The following is a 23,574-nucleotide window of genomic DNA, read 5'->3' as shown; positions in this document are numbered from 1 at the left end:
AGCTGCCACTTTGAGGTAACAACCTCATAGATATTTATAGTAATAATGCTATTGATATTTAGTTTCTTTCTTTTGTTTTCCCTAGAGGTTTTGCTACTTATTGATGAGTGCTTCAACTTACATGTTTATGATGATGTGGGAGTACAGCCACTACCTCTTGTTTCTTCAAGCAATATCTCTGTTTTTGCTAGATAATTTTTCACTGGAGCAAAGTGATAAGGTATTAATGGCATTTTGAAATTGTGACTTTAAAATCAGAGAAATAAATGTTTTTATAGTGTTGTATCTAAAACCATCTAACTTTTAAGCTTTATTTTAAAATGTTTTAATAGTCTCTGATTTTATACTTCTCCAAAGATTGCTAAATTCATCTCCTCTATCCTTTTAGATGCACTTTGAAATCCCTTTAAACACGATCTGCTTAAACAAAGTCACCCTGTGCTTCCTCTCCATTTCTAGCCATTTCTCCTTCTTCTGTTTTTGTTTATTTAAAAAGAAAGAAAAGTGAAATATAGGACATGTACAAAAGAGTGTATGTCTGGTATATATACAGTATTAGAATATAATATGGGTATTTGATCACCCAGGCCTGGAAGTCGAGTATTTGAATAGCCTAGAAGCCTCTTTCTAACTCTTCCCCAATCATATCCAGTTCCCTCCCCAACAGAGGCTATCTGTCCTGAATCTTGTTAATTCTTTCCTCTTTTTCTTTATGGTTTTTACCAGCTAGCTGTGTGTTCCTAAAAAAATAAGCTGTAATTCATTGTGTACTTTTATCTGATTTGCCTTTGAGATTCATCCATGGTGATGTACTGAGCTATATTTTATTTATTTATATTTGTTTATATATTCTATTGTTGATGGAAATTTCAGGGTTTTTTTTCAGTTCATGTGCTGCTATAAGCATTCTTTTTTTTTTTTTTTTTTTTTTAATCCTCACCAAGGATATTTTTCCATTGATTTTTCGAGAGAGTGGAAAAGAAAGGGAAAAACAAAGAGAAATATCGATGTGAGAAAAACACATCAATTGGTTGCCTCCTGCACGTGCCCTGACCAGGGCTGGGGATTGAGCTTACACCCAAGGTATGTGCCCTTGATCAGAATCGAACCCGGGACCCTTCAGTCCTCAGGCCAGTGCTCTATCCATTGAGCCAAACTGGCTAGGGCAGGGATTTTTTTTCTTGCTGTTTTTTTGTTTTTTGTTTTTTATTTCTTTACTTTTAACACTCTGCCTTTTTATTTCCCATCCCCACCCTAAACACCTATGCTTTGTCATATATATATATATATATATATATATATATATATATATATATATATGTATATATATATTTCAGAGAGGAAGGGAGAGGGAGAGAGAGGTAGAAACATCAATGATGAGAGTGAGTCATTGATTGGCTGCCTCCTACATGCCCCACACTGGGGATTGAGCCTGCAACCTGGGCATGTGCCCTGACCAGGAATCAAACCATGATCTCTTTGTTCATAGTTCGACTCTCAGCCACTGAGCCACGGCTGGGCCCTATGCTTTGTCTTAATTTTCCCTTTCTAAAATGAATTAACTTTACACCCTAGCTGGTTTGGCTCAGTGGATAGAGTGTCGGCCTGTGGACTGAAGGATCCTGGGTTCAATTCCAGACCAGGGCATGTACCTTGGTTGCAAGCTCCTCCCAGGCCTGGGCCCTGGTCAGGGTGTGTGCAGGAGGCAACCAATCGATCAGCTTCTCTCACTTGGATATTTCCCTGTCTTTCCCTCTTTCCTTTCCTGTCTCTAAAAATCAATGGAAAAAAATATCCTCATATGAGGATTAAAATAATAATAAAATGAATTAACTTTTGGATAGGTTAAATTATTATACTATTGAATTTTAAAAAATAAATCTACTAAGACATAACTTTCCTGGGAGATCTTCTATTAAGACACTGAATTTAACTTTCTTATGCTCTTTGTTAAATAGACCAAATGCAAAAATACTTTTCTCTGTTCCTACATGCTATGGCAGTATATTTTCATTGGGTAGATTTCAGGAACTGCTGCTAAAGGTTTATGCAGTTTGATGTTGCACAGACACATTTTAACAACAAGGTAAGCCAAGTGAAATTAAGCCAGAGCCTGGGACTACAGAAGCTTCTCCCAGCAGACTTAGATGTCCTTCGTTTTAAAACTTTAGCTTTGTTTGCAAGAATTCTTTCTAAGAAGGATGTGATAAATTAATTACATAGCATAACATTAAAAAACGGATTGAACATTTGTACAATATTGTCCTAAATGATAATAGAGCAATTTTCTTGTAATTATAGTAAAATCTAAACAAAACTAATAAAAATATGTACAATAAAATTCATTTTATTCTTATTCATTTTATTTTTGTCCCTACAGGTTCATGAAGTTTATAAAATCTATATATTTTCTCTGTTTCTGGGATATTTACTGCAGTTTGAGAATTCAGCTTTATTGGTGTCTCCTTTATTAAGTTTAGTAGTAACCTTAATGCTTGTTAAGTGCCTTCAGGTAATTAGAATTGCCTTTTTATCATTCTTATGGTGAATTTTTAAATTGTTAATTTTTTATGCCTCACTTCTTTTTTCATTTTATTCCCTTCCTCCCCCCACAGCTAAATGTGAAGAAAAGAACTTTCGTAGCTAAAATAATGAAATTTATTAATTTTTATTTGGTGTGTACTCTGACAGTGACATTGAATATTATAATAAAGGTAAGTACCTCCGTGTCTTTATGTAGCAGAAAAAATGAAATAATGAAATAAAGTGGACTAAATTTTAATGAGGGTAATGAGATAGCAAGATAATAGTTTGTACAGTAAAATTTTGAGTTGACCAATGATCATGCCTAGCATATTAAGTTAGAAAATAGGATTATGGTTCTTTTTTGGATATACTTTAAAAATACATCTGCTTTATTTTCCATTTAATTTAAAGAGTCATTGTTAGGCAGTTAACATTAAGTAATACATGGAATCAACTGAGATGAGTCAGAAGTATTTGGAAGAGTAAGTAGGTTACTTAAGCCAGGTGGGATAAGGATGAAATCTTACTACCCCATTATAGTTTTAGGCTTGAGTGTAAAGTAATGTGATGGACTTATGCGTATAGATCTCCTTGCTTCACAGTTACACCATGTATTATTTCATTCATATTTTTGTTTTGTAGTCTTGCTGTGTTTTCTGTTTGTCGTATTGGACAATAGCATATTGCTGTAAGTATAGCAAATTGTTTTTGTGGTAACTTGTGTTTTTCTCCTCCAGATGTTTGTCCCACACAAAGAAAATGGGCACATGCTGAAATTCCTTGAAGTGAAACTTGGACTAAATATGACTAAGTAAGTTTTAGATTATTTAAGTTTACCTAATTCTATTACCACTTAGAACAGTGGTTCTCAACCTTCCTAATGCCGCGACCCTTTAATACAGTTCCTCATGTTGTGGTGACTCCCAATTTCATTGTTACAAATTGAACATAATTAAAGCATAGTGATTAATTACAAAAACAATATGTAATTATATATGTGTTTTCCGATGGTCTTAGGCGACCCCTGTGAAAGGGTCGTTCGACCCCCAAAGGGGTCGCGACCCACAGGTTGAGAACCGCTGACTTAGAAGATAAAGAACAAAAATAATCAAAGGAGGAAGTATACACCTAACTAAATACCACTTAGAAAATAAGTAATTTGGGATATTATGTCTAGAAAAAATCTGACATTAATGTTTTCTCTCATTAAGAAAATTCTCATTTAGGTCTTCTTGAAATTAGACATACTTAAACCTCAGTGGCATCAAAGTATTTAGAGGTTACTTTCTCCCTTGATAAGGAATAATGGTGTAATCTAAGGTCAGAATAAATGAGAGATTTAAAATGAATAAAGAACCACAGTAATTTTAACCACTACATTGGCAAAATGCTTACATGAAAAAGGGCATGGGGCCCAGCCAGCATGGCTCAGTGGTTGAGCATCCACCTATGAACCAGTTAGCACGCATGCTGGGTTGCGGGTCAGTCTCCAGTGTGGGGTATGCAGGAGGCAGCCAATCAATCATTTTCTCTTATCATTGATATTTCTATCTCTCTCCCCCTCTCCCTTCCTCTCTGAAATCAATAAAAAAAGATATATTTTTTAAAAGGATATGGGCACGAAAAAGGGGTTAGGCAGTAAGGTATTTATTTCATAGCAAAGAATCTCATCTTGGGGTTACAATGGTGATTGGAGAAGAAGCTGACTTTTTATGAGACTGACACACTGCCTGCTGCACTAAGAGGACAGCTTAAGAAGCTGACGTTTTTTAAAATTCAAGTATAGCGTTTCGCCTTTTTTGTTTGTTTGTTTGTTAAATACATTTTTTAAAGCCTAAAATGAAATACATGATTTTACATACTAACAGAGTCTATTTGCATAACAGGAAATATATTTTACCTGCACATTTCTTTAATTCATATACTATACCTCAGAACCCTATTATCATTTGCTGCAATTACATGGGATTTTAGACACTGTGCATGTAATTTCATGTTGTGATATATCACAGTTAACAAAATATTTGGCATGGTTTAAACAAGGGAGAAGTCTTCTGAAATGTAAGCCATATACGTATGTCTAAGATAAAATGATCCTTTAGAAGGCCATCCTATCTAATAAAAGAGAAACATGGTAATTGGCGTACGACCGCTACCCTTCCCATTGGCTAATCAGCGAGATATGCAAATTAACTGCCAGCCAAGATGGCGGCTGGCAGCCAGGCAGCTTGAAACTAACATGAGGCTTGCTTGCTTCAGTGACGGAGGACTCCAACATTCCCTGCCTGCCTTGCCGGCCTCTGAGCTTGCAGTTTAAGAAACATTGTAACAAATATAGAAGCTAAACAAAACCCAGGGAACCTGCTTTCAGCGAGCCCGGGATCTCAGAGCTGGAGTTGATACAGAGTTTCGATTATAGAACCGAAACAAACCAGATACCTTATTTCAGCAGCAGAGGCTTCAGAGCTGGAGCCAGAGCTAAAGCTGGCCCAGAATAAAAAAAAAAAAAAGAAAAAAAGGGAGCTTCAGTCGGCCTGAAAACAGCCCTCAGCCCCTCACCCAGACTGGCCAGGTACCCCAGTGGGGACCCCCACCCTGAAGGGTGTGTGACCAGCTGCAAACAGCCATCATCCCCTCACCCAGGCTGGCAAGGCACCCCAGTGGGGACCCCCAACCTGATCCAGGACACCCTTCAGGGCAAACCAGCCAGCCCCACACATGCACCAGGCCTCTATCCTATATAGAAAAAGGGTAATATGCCTCCTAGCACCGGGATCAGCGGGGCCGCGAGGCCTCCCAGCACCGGAATCAGCAGAGCTGAGAGGCCTCCTGGTACCGGGAACAGCGTGACAGGGGGCAGCGCCCAAACCCCCTGATCGCACTGCGGCTCTGTGTGTGACAGGGTGAAGTGTGCGAATTGGCTATTAGGATTTGGAGTTCACCAGTATTTTAGGGAACATTTCTGTTGACACAGACTTTCAGGAACCACTAATGAAATGTTAATAAATATTTATTGGATATGCAGGAACTAGGCCAGGTACTCTGGGGGTTAAAAAAAATGACTGCAATCTAACATATGGCAGATTGCATTAAGGACTATAATTGAGGGATAAGTAAAGTGCTGTGGGAATATTGAGAAGGAAAGGCTGAGACTGGGGGTATGGAAAGAATACTCATTAAATTGGGATTTGAATTGGGCCATTATAGAATTAATAACTTTAATAGGCAGATTTTAAAAATGTGCATTTATTGTAAGTGCAAGATATTTTGATGGCAGCTTCTTTGATACAGCTGTATTACTGTTTAACACATTGTGAAACATTAACCTATTATTCTAAATCCAGTGCTTTTTGAAGCAGGCATTCTCCATGAGTCTATGAGCACTTCTGAACATCACTCCATCTCTTAACTCCTTCCCCAGGGCTAGAGATTAAGGATAAAATGGAATTTAAAAAAAAACACACACAACTTGATGGATTGGGAATGGGAATGCAGATAAAACTACATATAATTGGGCGTCTTGTTGCTCATATTTAGCTTAGGGTAAAAAAAAGGTTATCCTGTTTCTCATAGCTCAAAAGGTTTACATATACCTATCGCTCTCTCTTCCTCTCTGTAAAAATCAATAAAATATTTTTTTAATATATTTTATTGATTTTTTACAGAGAGGAAGAGAGAGAGATAGAGAGTTAGAAACATCGATGAGAGAGAAACATCGATCAGCCGCCTCCTGCACATCTCCTACCTAGGATGTGCCCGCAACCAAGGTACATGCCCTTGACCAGAATCAAACCTGGGACCCTTCAGTCCGCAGGCCTACGCTCTATCCACTGAGCCAAACCAGTTTTGGCAATAAAATATTTTTTTAAAAAAAAGACGTACCAGTTGAGTTACATTTGTTAAAATCAGGGCTATCTAATAATAATGTGAGCCACATAAATAATTTTCTAGTAGCCATATTAAAAAAGTAAAGAGAAGAAAGTAAATTTAATTTTAGTAATGTATTTTATTTAATCCAACAGATCAAAAATATTATTTTAATGTATAAACAATTAAAAATTAACATATCTTGTATTTTTATTTTATTTATTTATTTTTAAAATATATTTTATTGATTTTTTTTTACAGCGAGGAAGGGAGAGGGATAGAGAGTTAGAAACATCGATGGGAGAGAAACATCGATCAGCTGCCTCCTGCACACCCCCCACTGAGGATGTGCCCGCAACCGAGGTACATGCCCTTGGCTGGAATCGAACCCGGGACCCTTCAATCCGCAGGCCGACGCTCTATCCACTGAGCCAAACCGGTCAGGGCAACATATCTTGTATTTTTAAATGCTTTTTTTATCTTTGAAATCCAGGGTATATATTGGCCACATTTCAAGAGCTAATAGCCGCATATACCTAGTAGTTAACATAGTGGATAGTGCAGATGTAGAGGTTGGACAGCTGAATTTTTTATTGTCTTCCAGATACAAATAGAAAGTGGAACTCCCTTAAAACTGTATTGGACTCTAGAGATGGTAGCATTCCTTGGTAACAGAAAGCCACAGTTTTACATTTACTGGAGCAGTTTGTTGAGGAGATGTTATAAATGCTATTGTCTTCACTTGTAAAGGGTGGGGTCTGGCTGTTATAAGTGAATGGATTTAAGAAATATGTTTTGTTTTATCTAAGTTTCTACTGAGATAAAAAAAATACTCTTATGGTCAGTAGTTTAAAACACATGTTATTTTAATATGATTTTTATCTTCTATAGGAATTTCACAATGAATTGGCTCCTATGTCAAGAATCCCTACAGGCACCATCTCAAGAATTTTTTTTGCGATTGACACAGTCTTCTTTACTACCTTTCTATATTTTAGTGTTAATTATTTGTTTTCTTTCTATGATGCAAGTTATTTTTAGGAGAATTAAGTAAGTACCAATGAGAATCAATCACATTTCTAATATATTATGGAAATACAGTATATAAAATACTTACTTTTAATATTCCTCCAATATTTGTGTATTTGTTTTAGAGCTTCTAATTTCATTCCCTCTTCATCAGTATGTAAAAAATATAAGTTAACCAGATAAAATTTAAGTTTATAAATCTAAACATGTAATATCCAGATTTAGTTTAGGAGTAATATTTAAGTAATCAGGTAAGCTTTCACAAACTTGATAATTTACTCAGATTTTTACTTAACATAAGAATAATTTTTTCTATTTAACCTCAATGAAGCTAGTAGTATAAGTGATTTTAAGTATAAAGTTTGATTATTTTTTTAAATGTTTATCACGTTTGAAAAGGGATTGTGTGTGGCATCTTGATTTTGAGAGCTTAGTTGTTTAAATTATGATTTAAATATATTGGTTTAGCAATTACTAGTGAGTGATAATTGATCTTGGAAAGGATCCTAAAACACTTTTTAAATTATATTTCTGACCTTTCATTTTTAGTCTTCACTGAGTAGTTACATTTAGGTTCTAAAAGCCATTTTCAAAGACTTGGAGATAGGAAAGTTAGTATTGGACTAGCAGAATATACTTTCAAATGATCAGAACTACTGATATTTCTTTTTATGAGGAAATTTAAGATCTTTTATTTTTCAAATATTTATTTTAGTAAACAACATATTTCCTTTCTGTAGTGGTGAGTCCCTGAAAGAAACTGTTACTCTTGAAGATGGACGAATTGGAGAAAGGCCAGAAATAATTTATCATGTGATTCACACTATTTTTTTTGGTTCTCTTGCAATGATTATAGAAGGGTAAGTGTACTTTATTTGACCTATTTAAAAAATATATTTTTTCATTGCCTGGCCGATATGACTCAGTGGTTGAGCATCAACCTGTGAACCAGGAGGTCTTGGTTTTATTCCTGGTCAGGGCACATGCCCTGGTTGCTGGCTTGATCCCCAGGAGGAGGCATGCAGGAGGCAGCCAATTGATGATATATTTTTAAAGTTTTTAAAATATATTTTTATTGAGTTTTTAGAGAGAGAGGAAGTGGGAGAGAGAAAGAGAAGAAGAGAGAGAGAGAGGAGAAACATTGATGTGAAAGCAAAACATTGTTTGGCTGCCTCCTGCATGCCCCTTACCTGGGATCAAGCCTGCAATCTGGGCATGTGCCCTGACCAGGAATAAAACCGGCAAACTTTCAGTACATGGATGACGCCCAATCAACTGTGCCATACCATCCAGGGCTGACCTATTTTCTTAAGAAGTGTCCTTTCTAATGGTAATTGGTGGATACTTTCAAGAATACATGTGTGAAACTTTATATAATAAACTCAAAGTCTATAAACTTTTTTAACCTAAATGGAGTTTAAAGGCATTTACTAGTAGTTGCGGAGGTGGGTAGGAGAGTGCAGTTTAAGGAACATTTCCTAAATGGGGTGACAGTATTCTTTTTAAAATATATTTTATTGATTTTTCACAGAGCAGAAGGGAGAGGGATAAAGAGTTAGAAACATCAGGGGAAGAGATCAACCGAAGGACTTGTATACATGTATATAAGCCAAACCAATGGACATGGACAACAGGGGGATGGGAGCATGAGTTTGTGTGTGGGGGGGAGGTTGGGGGTTAATGGGGGGGGTGAGGACACATTTGTAATACCTTAACTAATAATAATAATAATAAAAAAATTAAAAAAACAAAAGAGTTAGAAACATCGATCAGCTGCCTCCTGCACACCCCCTACTGGGATGTGCCCACAACCGAGGTACATGCCCTTGACTGGAATCGAACCTGGGACTCTTCAGTCCACAGGTCGACGCTCTAGCCACTGAGCCAAACTGGTCAGGGCTGGGGTGACAGTATTGAGAGAGACATAGAGATTGGCCTGGCGGTCACTTTCCTTGTGTATATGTAATTTGGGAAGAAGTATTTTGTGGGAACTATAAGAGGGAAGTAGCAAGAGATAATGTCTAGAAAAATAAATAGGGACCAGATTAGGTGGTTTAATGCCAAAATTTGACAGGATCAGATTGCTTTTTAGTAAGATCTCTCTGGCAGCAAAAATTGAGAAAGATCTGAGCAAAACAAGATTAGAAGAATATAAGCCATTAAGAAGATGTCACAATAGAATTTAGAGGAGAGAAGCAATGGAGATGGAGGAAAGGGGCTAAAACTAAACTATTTAGGAATTGGGAACTGCATGAGTAGTAGTAGGGACTGTGGTGGAGGGACCAGAGGAAGAGCTGCAACTCAGAGCCAAAGGAGGACTTTTTAAAGGAAGATGTGATCAGATAGAGTAGAAGGTGGGGAAAGAAAGATGAGCGTGGACGTCAAGGAGTCTGGCTGTAATGGGAATCAGAGTCTAAGGCAGAGGGCTACATTTGTACCGGGAGGGAAAAACTTATGCATTATGGGATGGCAACATTGAGATTGTTCCTCAAACTGTCTGGAACACTAATCATATTTAGAGATGTAGTAGGAGAAAAAACTGGAAAGGCAAGTCAAGGCCATATTTTAGAGGGTCCTGAAAACTATTTAGATGAGTTTTCACTTATTTCAGTAGGCACTGGGGAGCCATTAGAATTTTGAACAGAAAGTGTTTTATAGTTATGTTTGAAGAAGATTCATTTGGCATTTGGTTGAGCTGGAGGAGAGCCTAAAGGTAGAGATGTTAATTTATAGGCTCTTGCAATAAAATAGTGAGCAAGGGTTGGATACAGAGAAATCCGTGGATTTGCATAATGGTCTAATCTCTAGAGCAGAGAGTTTGTGTTTGAGGGGATAGTCTATAATATAACTCAGTGTGCATGATATCTCCTGGAGTTATAAACCAGATTGTAGTATTGATGTTCATAGGATATCTCATATGTGACTCCTTTTGTCTTTTCCAGCTTGAAATACCTCTGGACTCCTTATGTATGCATGTTAGCAGCATTTGGTGTTTGTTCTCCTGAACTTTGGACGACACTTTTCAAGTGGCTTCGATTACGAACTGTACACCCAGTGTTGTTGGTGAGTCATTGTTATTTTAGGTTAAGTACTTGTTTCTCTTCTAGTTAATGTAAATGGAAACCACATTGAATACCATTGAAATAGCATGGATAAGTCACATTATAACTTATGGGTAGAAAAAGAGATCCTGTGAAAAACATTTTTTAATAATTTCTAAGTGTAAAAGAAATGCATTTTAATTCAGACAACTTAAAACATGAAAGGTAAAGAAAGTGAATCAGTAATGTGAGAGGCTATCAAGAATTAATTTTTATATCTTGGTTTGATTGAGATCTCTGGTATGTTTTCAGTGTGAATGGAGCACTTATACTGCCTGCTGTGTGCAATGTGCTTGGAGTACACAGATAAATAAAACATGATTAATTTCATCATGTAGATTATGGTCTCCTGATCATAAAAGTAGCTAATAAAAAATATTGATGCGCCTGGCTGGTATAACTCGGTGGGTTGAGTGTCATCCCATGGACCAAGAGATCCCGGGTTCGATTCCCAGTCAGGAGCACATACCTGGGTTGCTGGCTCAATCCCCAGTAGGGGCATGCAGAAGGTAGCTGATTGATGTGTCTCTCTCATTGATTTTTCTATCTCTTTCTCCTTTTCCCTTCCTCTCTATCTAAAAATCAATAAAAACATATTTAAAAAATTATTGATGCTATTGGAACACAGAGAAGGGATACTTAATTCAGTTTTTAAGACTTTCTAGTATGACATTTGAAAGATGCTAAGTTATTAGTCAAATGAAGGGGAAAGAAAGGGTATTTGTGGTAGAAGGAATAAACACAGATAGGCAAAGAATGATGTAATCAAAAGTATAAAAACAGAGGAAAAGAAAAAGCATGATACATTTAGTTTTGTTAGCACATAAAATGTGAGGCGAGGTAGGGCGGGTCAAGAAATGAGACTGGAGAAGTTGAAGAGGATAAGGTCTCAGAGGCCTCTCGGTGTCCTGCTGTGGCACTTGGTCTTACCCTAGAGGCAGTAGGAAGGCAGGGAGATTGCAGGCAGGGGTGTGAGAGACAGACTTACAGTTTTCTCTCAGCTCACCCTTACAGTTCCGTGAATGATAGACTTACAGCGACAGACTGGAGCCAGGAAAGATGCTGTCACTCAGGTACAGGCCATGGTAGATGAAAGTAACAAAAGCTTTAATTCATTGAGTGCTCAACATGTGTCAGGTATTTTTCAAAGCATTTCACTTGCTACTCAACCCCTACAAACACCTATTGGCTAAGTTTTATTATCAGTATTTTATAGACAAAAAAAACTAAAGCCTACACCGGTCAAATAATTTTCCTGAGATCACATAGCTTATACGGCTGGACATCAGGAGTCACAGCTAGGTTTTTCTTATTGCAAAGCCCATTCAATTCATACTCTGCTATACTGGAGTGAAAAGAATAGTTAGAAGATTAATAAGACTTGGTGCCTGTTAAGTGTGGGAGAATGAGGAAAAGGGAGAAATCATTGTTTTCTATGTTTCTGGTTTATATGACTGTGGATCATGGGGTCACCAATGAACACGGGACAATAAGGAGAAAGACTTGGGAAGAAAGATGATGAGTAATTACCTTTAATATTAGTCATGTTGTATTTTGCCAGTTTTTTCCCCAAGGAATTTATACATTTTTATTTTAGCATGCTAGTATATTGATGTATGTTAGCTATTTTGCCTGTGTTATTTCATTGTGTTTTTGTTACTGTTGTTAGTGTTTTAGGTAGCTGTTCAGGAACCTTTGTGTACTCTTCATAACTTAAATTCCTGTCAAAATTGTCAAATATTGATCTGTTATTTGAAATATATGTGTGTTACTGTTTTTATGTTCTGCCTTAAAATTATATTGTAAATATGTATGTTTCACTTTACCTCCAGTTTAATATGTCTTAAATTTATCATTGGTCTTCAGCCATCTCACTTCATGAGCTAGGTTTCATGCCGACTTAAATTTGTGTAACTATTGATATGTGCTTGGTCATAGAGTCAGTGTCTAGTACTTTAAAGTACAATCTGAAATGTATTTACTCATAACCCTTTTGCTTTCATGTTTTAGGCTCTTATTCTGAGTATGGCTGTGCCCACTATAATAGGTCTCAGCTTATGGAAGGAGGTAAGAAAATCAGATTTTTGTATTAAAACTTTATCTATAAGGTAGATATGTGTGTAGGATATTTATATTGAAATACTGTTCTAACAAAATAAAGTCTGGTATTCTTAGTAATACTTAATTTTTTTTATCATTAAGAACAGGATAGAAAAGCTAAAATATTTTTAGAATACCATCTGATGCAATTTTCTGTTGTCTAATACTGTCATTAATTCAATTTATAATTGGTAAAGGAAATTGCTGAATAAACAGTGTTTATATTAAAAAGTATTTTGGCAGCTCCAAAATGTAAATATTTATAAAATAATATAAATTATAATATAGCATGAAACTAATCGCCAATAAACATGTGAACTATTTGACTCCAAATTAATTAATTTAAATTATTTATGATGTGTGTGCATAAAAGACACAACTGGTAATTGCTTGGTAATTATAAAATTATTTATTGAGTCTAGACAGTAAATTAACCATAAAATAGTTGATTTGGGTTGAGAAGACTGAGCAGGTCACTGTCAGAACAGTATTCTAAAATTGTTTGTAAAAAAGTCTCTTTTCAAATACTCTGGAAAAGTTTTAGACTTTCTAGATACTTATTCTTTGGGTGGGTTTTGTTTTTGCATTTTAGTTTTTTCCAAGATTAATGACAGAATTAACTGAACTACAAGAATTCTATGACCCAGATACAGTGGAACTTATGACCTGGATAAAGTAAGAACTGAACTGCCCAATACTGTTGTTAAACTATTAATTAATCATTGTGTGCTATCTTATGGATTCAGGGTAAATAATAATGTTTTTTCAAATTCTCATAAAATTTTACATTGTATTTTTAGGGATATTTAATTTTTTATTGGATTTACAATTCTAATTTTCTAAATGAACTCATCTCCTTTGAAAATATAGCATTGATAAGTCTGAGATTTGAGACTCTCTGCCATCAAACACCTAGAAATATGAATAAAAAGGAACAAATACCTTTTATTTGGATAGTCAAAAGGGTGTTTCTTTCGCCCGAGGTTGGAGTTGGACAAATGGTGGATTGCTAGTCTTGGTAATTAAGTTTACCAAGATTTTTTAATTCAATTTTAATGCCCACCCAATACAAGAGATATGATTTTCGGCCTATAGAAGCCGAGAATTATAACTGAGACAACTTTCCCCCTCCCCCAATATACACATATATAACTAAGGGGTCTCAAAGGGTAACACTACCAGTGAAAGGATAGACTAGCAAAAGATCCATCCAGTGGTAGAGAAAAATGATTAAGAAAGCATGACCTTTTTTACCTCAGCTCTTAGTCAAAAAAAAATCTCTCTGAATTTGTAGCAATGGATCTGAATTAACAAGGGTTTGTACTTTAAAATTATACTTGACTAATCTAGGAAACCCCAAATCAAGAAATCAACATAAAAAGTGGCTCTGGGTTGGTCTGGAATACCTGACATATCCTCAACCAAGAGGGTTCCACAAATAAAATTTCATGAAGATTAGCTGTAAAATTACAAAACACATGAGGAGACAGTCTAACAGTAAGAATCAAGCTCTCTAGAATTAGACCTTTAGTAATTTCTGAAAATAAAATTAGTTTGTGTCGGTTAGTTTTATGGCATAGTAGACTACCACAATATTTAGTGGCTTACAAACAATAAACTTATTATTTTGCCCCATTTTGAGGGTTAGGAGTGGGGAGGATTCTTCTGGTCCAGGCCAGCTCAGCTGGGATTGGATAGTCTGGTATGGCCTCTCTCACATGTCTAGGTTTGGGTAGTATCAGCTGAGAGCATGGAATTGACTTGTCCATGTGCCACCTGATTTATATGTTTACTAGAGGTCCGGTGCATGAATTCATGCACAGGTGGGGTCCAGCTGACCCACCCCCATGGGGGCCGATTGGGCCGGGCCTGCAGGGGAGGTGAGGGGCCGTGGGAGGTTGTCTGGCTGGCCCCGCCCCTGATCTCATCGGGGCCAGCTGGCGAGAGGGGCTGCCCCAGATTGGGCCGGTTGTCTGGTCGCAGTGTGCGTCATAGTGATCGGTCGTTCTGGTTGTTCTGGTCACTTGGCTTTTATGTATATAGATTGTCTTCAAGCAAAGATCTTATCTCCACCCCCCTCCTTAAAACAATTTCTATATCTTCTGCACTCAGAATCATTCCTAATACATAGTAGGTGCTCAGTTTATTTTTGAATGGATCCATAAATAAAATGAAGTGAAGGCTGACATTGAAACATAAGTATAAAATATATTGTAAGTTGCTTGGTATTTCAGAGTTTATATAAATGAGTGATCTAAATAGTATATTTACCTTTCCAGTGTCTAAATCTCTATGGTTCTTTGCAGAAGGCAAGCTCCAGTTGCAGCTGTGTTTGCAGGGAGTCCACAATTAATGGGTGCAATTAAATTATGCACTGGTTGGATGGTGACAAGCTTGCCTCTTTACAATGATGATGATCTTCTCAAGAGAAATGAAAATGTAAGGCATTTTAGATTCTATATTTGGATCTTTTTTAACATCACTCTATTTTAGCATAGTTTTGTAATGATGCATATGTTCCTGATTAGCTGGGAAAATCCAAATAATTTTAAAAGGGTTAATTAGCTTTAATTTTTAAAAAGCTACATAATATCATTATTGAAGGAAAGAAGTCAATTAATGTCTTGATACACTTTGTATTTCTAAGGTAAAAATCTATGACACTATGGTTTATGTTTCATTGTGGGCTATTATACTCAGTATAACATTAGAATGGTATCTAGTTACTTAATGTTCAGAGACCATATCATTTGAATTAGACACATATCTAGAATTCATGACATGTGACTGATTTTTGTATGCTCTCCTATGCCAGTGATTCTCAAACCTGGGACAATATGCCCCTAGGGGACATTTGGCAATGTCTGGAGACATGACCTAATTATTAGGGCAGATCCCCAGTCAGGGCCCATACAAGAATCAATCAATGAATGCCTAAATAAGTGGAACAACAAATCGATGTCATCTATCTATCTATCTATCTATCTATCTATCTATCTATCTACCTACCTATCTAACTGTCTATCCCTTCCTCTCTCTCTAAAATCAATTAAAAAAAAAAATTTAAAGAGAAAAATCAAAATGAAAAATGCCACGAAATCAAAACTTAAATTTTAGGCATCCTTGGCTCATTCAATATTTTGTGACAATGGTCAAGTTATTTTTAACCTTGCGGACTTTATTTTATGTATAGAATGAGTATAAAATACTCTGATACATGGTAATATAAAAGATTAAAGGAGCTATCAAAACTCAATGATAAAAAGACAAATTAATTTAAAAATGGGCAAAGGCCATTTGCAACAACAGGGATGAATCTTGAGTGCACTATGTTAAGGGAAATAAGTCAGATAGAGAAAGACAATATTGTATGATATTACTTATATATTGAATTTTTAAAAGCAGAATTCATAAAAACATAGAGTGCTTACCAGGGTCTAGAGCAGTGGTTCTCAACTTTCCTAATGCTGCAACCCTTTAATACAGTTCCTTATGTTGTGGTGACCCCCAATTTCATTGTTACAAATTGAACATAATTAAAGCATTGTGATTAATCACAAAAACAATATGTAATTATATATGTGTTTTCCGATGGTCTTAGGCAACCCCTGTGAAAGGGTTGTTCGACCCCCAAAGGGGTCGCCACCCACAGGTTGAGAGCCACTGGTCTAGAGGGTAGGAAATTGGGAGATGTTGGTCAAAGGATGCAAACTTCCAGTTATAGGATGAGTAAGTTCTGGGATCTAATGTACGAAATGCTGATTATGGTTATTAATGCTGTATTTTATACTTGAAAGTTGCTAAGGGAGTAGATCTTAAATATTCTTACCACAAAAAAAGAAATGGTAATTATGTGACATAATGGAGGCTAACATTATGGTGGTAATCATTCTGCCATATTTAAATATATTAAATCAGTGCATTGTATATTTTAAATGCACATGATGTTATATGTCAATTATATTTCCATAAAGCTGGGGGGACATGGGCAAAGGACTTGAATGTAGCCCTGGTTGGGTAGCTCAGTTGGTTAGAGCATCATCCTTATATACCAAGGTTGTGGTTTTGATCCTGGCCAGGGCACATACAAGAATCAACCAGTGAGTGCATAAATAAGTGGAACAACAAATCAATGTTTCTCTCTCTCTCTCTTTCCTTCTCTTGTCCCCCTCCTCCCTTTCTCTCTTTCTAAAATCAGAAAGTAAATAAAAATTTAAGAATATAAAAAAGATTTGAATGTACATTCCTCCAAAGAAGATATACAAATGCCTAATTGCATAGGAATCTATATATATAAAAGCCTAAGTGACTAGCCGACTGGCCAACCAGCAGACCCATTGGTAGCTATGACATGCAATGACCAGCAGGAGGCCATACGCTCAACATAGGAGCTACCAAGTGACAGCAACTTTGCAGAGTGTCCTCTCGTACCCTTGGGGGATGTCAGACTTCCAGTTTCAGCCTGATCCCCACGGGCCAAGCTGAGGGATCCCACCGGTGCAAGAATCCGTGCATTGGGCCTCTAGTACTTTTATGAACTTCCTGAAGGCAGGAATCAAGTTTCAGTGAATATCTTTTCCACAGATAGTACTCAATCCTAAGAATATAATAGAGAAAGAAAGAGAATAGTGGATGCTTAATGTATAGTTTTGCTTAACAAAAGTTTTAAATGTCCTTTAACATAACTGTTTTAATGATATTCTTTCAGATCTATCAAATCTATTCAAAGCGATCTGCTGAGGATATTTATAAAATACTGACATCTTACAAAGCTAATTACCTAATTGTAGAGGATGCTATCTGCAATGAGGTGGGAACCATGAGAGGCTGTAGGGTTAAAGATTTATTAGACATTGCAAATGGCCATGTAAGTAACCATTTGGAAATGAATTCTTTTTGAGAAAAATGACTTTATTTAAACATGTATGTAATCTGCTATCTGGAGCCTTTTTATTCTGCTTTTGGCTACCTTTATGCTCCAAGACCAGGTTACTTGCATATAATGCCAGGCATGGACTTAAAGCTAATCTATCATTTTACTCTTAAAGTTGGCTCTCTGACATTTTTTGTTGGCATTAGAATAACATTTAGTGTTTTATTATAGAAAATCCTTCAAGCTAGCTAAGCTATCTTAGTGAACATCATTAAGGTGGGAATGTAAAGGTGTGCACTGGATAAGTCATAAAAATTTACTTGTTTTACTAGATAATTGTAAGTCAGTTCTACGCCAGGAGAAATGTTTGAATATACATTAAGAATATATCCCTGGCCATTGTGGCTCAGTGGGTTAGTGTTGCCCTGTGCACCAAAACATGGTGGGTTCGATATTCGGTCAGGGCACATACCCAGATTGCAGCCCAATCCCCAGTTGGGTGCATATGAGTGGTAGCTGATTGATGTTTCTCTCTCACATTGATGTTTCTCTCTCAAATCAAAATTTTAAAAATACAGGGTTAAGCAAAAGTAGGTTTACAGTTGTGAGTATGTGGAAACAGAGTGTGTTCTTGTATGCTCTATTAGCGTATTATTTTCTACATGAACAACTGTAAACCTACTTTTGCCCCACCATGATGTTCATTTCTCAGCCATGATAAGGTTCTTTTTTTTTTTTTTAAATATATTTTATTGATTTTTTACAGAAAGGAAGGGAGAGAGATAGTTAGAAACATCGATGAGAGAGAAACATCGATCAGCTGCCTCCTGCACATCTCCTACTGGGGATGTGCCCACAACCCAGGTACATGCCCTTGACCGGAATCGAACCTGGGACCTTTTAGTCCGCAAGCCGACGCTCTATCCACTGAGCCAAACCAGTTTCGGCGATAAGGTTCTTAATGGACTATGGAGATATAGCCTTCTACATTTTAGAATTAAATATTTTAAAAATTAGAAACACTTTATACTGGTTTCTCAATCTCAATGGGATGCTCAGAAGTTTAGTGTATGTGGTTATTCTTTTAATGAAGAGGCTTCTATTCCCTGAACAATATGAGATGTTCACTGACTAATGTGAGTTCATGTTTAGCATAATATATTTCCATATGAATATAATCATTTGTACATTGCTTTTATTTATACTATAACCTTAATAAGCTTTTAATATTATGTTTCATATCTCTTGATAGGTGGTTTGTGAAGAGGGTGACAAGTTAACCTACTCAAAATATGGGCGATTTTGTCATGAGGTCAAAATTAACTATTCTCCATATGTGAATTATTTCACTAGAGTGTATTGGAACAGGTCTTACTTTGTATATAAAATCAACACTGTGATATCCTTTCAGTCTTGAAAATAGTAGAGACTTATTCCATCTGAAGTAAAATGTTGATTTTCTTCTACCAATGGGGGTCTTTTTGGAAATCAGAATCTGGACATTGGAAGTGCTGCTGCTTTTCCTCTCCTGCCATTAACTGGACCCAGAGCTCTCTGGGGAATAGAAGATGGAGCGTCACTGGCCTTTGGTGAATGTTATAGCTTACCACTCTGCAGTGTTCCAGCCAGGGATTCTTCTTACTGTTACATGGTCTTTCAAGAGTTCACCTTCCAAACTGTTATGAAAATTTCCTCAGAAATCTTTATTTTATCATAACATTGATCTTGAATTTGAATATATTCAAGGTCTTAGGATATTTCTCAAACATAACATTTAATATATACTTAATATGATATAATTATAGAAGAAGAATTATTCTTACATTCAAGGCAGTTTCTAAAGGTCTTTTATGCTTTATAATAGGACTGAAATATTACAATAAATAGCTAACGTAAATGTTAGCTGAAAATATGTGGCATTTAAATTAAAGTGGAAATGGCATAAAGGAAAGTGATTTTTAAGGATATATATAAAGGTATATCCAGATTTTCCATGATACTGTTCTCATCTGCTGCTTATATAAGTGAGCACTTTCTTAGTAATTTACATAGTGCATGATACTGCATTTTATTACTTTATGACTTTTAAGTGGTTAGCTTTTGTCACTTATGCTCATAAACTTGATATGAATTTAATCATCATAAATAGTAACTCTCTGTACCTACATATTTTTTAAAACAGACAAATGTTGATCAGGTTTTTAAAAAATACAAATATGGGATTTATAACCTATTCACATGTTTTGTACTCAAATATTAGGTAAAAAATTGTTATCAGAATAAAAATATGTACACTAAAATGAGCTACAGTTTCTGGGAGATATGTGCAGATACTGTTAAATATACCTCTGTTTACAGGTAGGCATATTATAAAATAAAAGTGCTATTATTTGTGAAACTGTGAGGCAGTCTTCAACATTAAGAACCAAATGACAATTATAAAATTCACAGCACTTAGTTCCTCTAAGTTAAATATTTTCATATTTTAATCATTTATAAAAAGAAAATCTAAAATGACTTACTTGGCTAGGATGGGGGGGAATGCATGTTTATTTTTATCTTGTATATCTGTTTAGTGACCAGGTTTTCAAAGTGCTGTAAAAATCAGTTTCACTACTCTACATTAAAAGGGAGCACCTTTCCATTATCTTTATTTTCTGTAATATATTTTAAAAGTACACAGGCACATTCATTCTTAGACTAGCTCTGGGGTGCTTTGCTCTTTTGGAACTTAAGGATTGTTTGATGGCTGTGTCATATCTGGTGCATTAATTTTATTAGTTCTCAAACTTTTATGTAATTTTTAACAATTCTATTAAGATAGCTGTAGGCAGGGTATTTCAGGTTCTCTGTACATCTTAATAGTGAGTCACTAATATTTAGCTTCAAGCCTTATGAAAATATTTCCATAGTTAACCTATGTACGTAAAACATGTAAAACATTGTGATTTAAAAGTCAGTTTGCATATTTTGAAAGGGAAATAGAACAGCCTATTTTCTATGCAGCATGAAATATTTAATTGAATTTTTATTGATTTACATTATAATCAAATATGCAGAATTAGTTTGTTGTGTGTTTTTGTTTTATTTTTGTTTGTGGTATATTAGTAAGTTGCTTTTGCTTCTGTCAACTTATTTCTTAAATAAAACAGATTTGGAGAAACTTTTAATTGAATTTTTGAAATAATAAATTTTTCATTCAGCATCAGTTAAAAAGGAAAATGTGATCTTCAATATAGAAATAATAATACTGGATATGAGAAGTAAGCTTATTTGTTTCTATTTTAACTGTAGTTAAAACAATAGTACTGGAAAACTGAGTGCATTTAATTAATTTCCTTACGTATTTGTAGAGTAATAAGTGATTAAGCATTCTGTAAGTAATCCTGTTTGGGTAACTTACAGTTGTTAGGTTTGACAATAAAGATCTATTATGTGCCCTTGCTGGTCAAGGGCACGTACTTGGGTTGCAGGCTCCTCCCTGGCCGTGGACCTGGTCGAGCATGTGCAGCAGGCAACCAATCAATGTGTTTCTGTCACATTGACGTTTCTGTCTGTCTTTCCCTTTCTCTTCCACTCTCTCTAAAAATCTATGGAAAAATATCCTCAGGTGAGGATTAAAAAAACAACACTATTATGTGAGGAGCAAAGTTTGTTGTATTTGTGTGGAAGGAATTTCTTCAAGAAATATAAAACATACTTTGCCCTTAAAAACATTGAAATAAGTGCCTTAACGTCTTTATTTCAAAGTTTACTTCATATTTTTGAAAAAATATTATCCATTTCTTTTTTTTCCATAAGAAAAATTTGGTAACTTTTTCCTTATTATTAAGCACAACCTCACTATTCTATTTTCACTAATAAGCAAATTTTTGTTAAGGGCAGAGATGAGATTCCTAGCTTGCTAAATTCATTTATTTAGCTTGCAAATGCAAAACAATCCAACAAATAAAACTTACTTGATAGGGTCTGTGACGTTGACTCCGCTGGTTTCTGTTTATTCTGCCTTTGGCATCTGTATCTTGGTGCTTTTTGTTCGACTGCTGGGTTTTTCCACCTCAGGGGTATGCGTTGCACTTTGGAACTTTTGTCTTTATTACTTGTGTGTAGTCAGCACGTTTTTCAGGATGTGAACCTACATTGCCAGTGCCTCTGTGTCGGGACCCTCTTCCACACAGTCCGGATTGATTCAAGGGAAAAGCAGAAGTGGAGGTCAAAGTGTGTTACAAGTCAGGGCTGAAAAATATGCTTTAAAAATTATGAATTTCTTGAAGGACACAGTGAATCTGATTAAACTGTTTTGTTTTTGAAAAATTGTTACTTGGCCTGTCTATTTTGAACTGTTAAAACATTTTGATGCCTTTTGTGGGTAAAACTAGTGCCTCTCTTTATAAAATTGGTGGGGTTTCTAAAAGTTGTATGTCAGTTGATTTTTTTTTTTGGTACATTTATTTTAAATGCATAAATATTTAGAGGGCATATGTTATGAATTATTCTGCATATTTAAGAATCTTCTGTAAAGCAAATAACTACTTCCTGATTTGCATCAATATATTCTCTCTGTATTGGTCCAGTTTTTAAAATAGTTTTTGCTATTTGCTAATAGTTTTAGATCCCAATATGTATTAAAAGTACAGCTCTAAAAAAGTTGCAAGTGAAATTGACAATTTCTTATTGAAACAATGGCTTAAGTTTTTTTTTTTTTACTTTTTTTTTCTTTTCTTTTATTTGTGGCTTAAGTTTTTTAATGTGTAGAGTTAACAGTTTAAATAAAATTAGAGGACAAAATTGCAAAGGAATATATTTGATTCAACTGTTTCATCCATTAAGGTTTCTAAACATTAAACTTGTTTTTCATAATAAAAAAGATTTGCTGCATTTAATATAAAGGCAACTTGGAACCAAATCTGTTTATAAGTTTCTTAGAATTTGCAATATTTGAATCTCGGTATATATAATCCTATGTGCAGTTCTATAGGAGATACACTGAACATCGGATCATTGTAATTAGTGGAATAATAGTATCAGAAAGAAACATGCATTCCAGACTTATGGCTTGAAATATTTCCGAAAGAATCCTTTCATATTTTATGTTAATAGCTTTGTACAGCTGTTTAACAAAGATGAATACAACTGGTTTTATGTATGTTGACTTATGAATTATATCTATTACATTGAATATTTAGATTAAATGTGCTCATCCTGTAACTAAGGTTGTCTTTGCAAAAGAATAAAAATTAATTTCAGTAAGTATAAATCCTTTAAAAGAGTTGGGGTGTCAACTAGTTTACTTCACATTTTTATAATGTGTCTATTATCATGAATGAAATTATTTCATGCTTAATTACACTCCCTTGTGTTTCCATAATAAAATTCTTGGAAAATGTTTATTTTTTATTTATACATAAACCTTGAGTTCTCATAACTAGGGTTTTTGTAATACATAGTAGTATATCTTATATTGAACATAGCTGGTGCTTTCACATCATACCAATCTTTCTTAGAAAATGGATCAACCACTTTCTTCTTGGCTCCCTTTTGGCCACCTTTCTTAAGGCACTTGTTCTTGTTGACCACCATGGCCTGGGAATGGAACCGGCAACCTTTTTTTTTTAAAAAAAATATATTTTATTTATTTTTTACAGAGCGGAAGGGAGAGGGATAGAGAATTAGAAACATCGATGAGAGAGAAACATCGATCAGCTGCCTCCTGCACACCTCCTACTGGGAATGTGCCCGAAAACCGGCAACCTTTCAGTGCACAGGACGCCGCCCAACCAACACTGGCCAGGGCTGTACTGATTTTTTTTTTTTTAAATATATTTTATTGATTTTTTACAGAGAGGAAGGGAGAGAGATAGAGAGTTAGAAACATTGATGAGAGAGAAACATCGATCAGCTGCCTCCCACACAATTCCCACTGGGGACGCGCCAGCAACCAAGGTACATGCCCTTGACCGGAATCGAACCTGAGACCTTTCAGTCCGCAGGCCGACGCTCTATCCACTGAGCCAAACCGGTTTCGGCTGTACTGATTTCTTAAACCTTACTGACATACATGATTATATGTTTTTTGAA

General features: G+C 35.5%; 1 protein-coding gene and 1 pseudogene across 4 annotated transcripts in view; one reads left to right on the top strand and one right to left on the bottom strand.

Annotated features, from left to right (window-relative positions):
* DPY19L4 (dpy-19 like 4) overlaps positions 1-22,882 on the top strand; it is a 45,033-nt gene extending 22,151 nt beyond the window's left edge. For all 4 annotated transcript variants that reach the window (XM_059672197.1, XM_059672198.1, XM_059672196.1 and 1 more), the window contains exons 8-19: positions 86-220; positions 2,381-2,512; positions 2,616-2,714; positions 3,264-3,337; positions 7,285-7,443; positions 8,163-8,282; positions 10,365-10,485; positions 12,534-12,590; positions 13,216-13,298; positions 14,930-15,062; positions 17,332-17,490; positions 18,749-22,882. In XM_059672197.1, coding sequence (XP_059528180.1) covers positions 86-220; positions 2,381-2,512; positions 2,616-2,714; positions 3,264-3,337; positions 7,285-7,443; positions 8,163-8,282; positions 10,365-10,485; positions 12,534-12,590; positions 13,216-13,298; positions 14,930-15,062; positions 17,332-17,490; positions 18,749-18,913 — 1,437 coding nt within the window. In that variant the 3' untranslated portion in view covers positions 18,914-22,882. The remainder of the gene's footprint in view (positions 1-85; positions 221-2,380; positions 2,513-2,615; positions 2,715-3,263; positions 3,338-7,284; positions 7,444-8,162; positions 8,283-10,364; positions 10,486-12,533; positions 12,591-13,215; positions 13,299-14,929; positions 15,063-17,331; positions 17,491-18,748) is intronic.
* Positions 22,845-23,076, bottom strand: LOC132219716 (small ribosomal subunit protein eS1-like; annotated as a pseudogene).
* Between the last annotated feature and the right edge of the window lie 498 nt (positions 23,077-23,574).

The sequence above is a fragment of the Myotis daubentonii genome, chromosome 17 (assembly GCF_963259705.1).
Source record: "Myotis daubentonii chromosome 17, mMyoDau2.1, whole genome shotgun sequence".
NCBI lineage: Eukaryota > Metazoa > Chordata > Mammalia > Chiroptera > Vespertilionidae > Myotis > Myotis daubentonii.
This window is presented reverse-complemented; position numbering and strand designations above follow the sequence as displayed.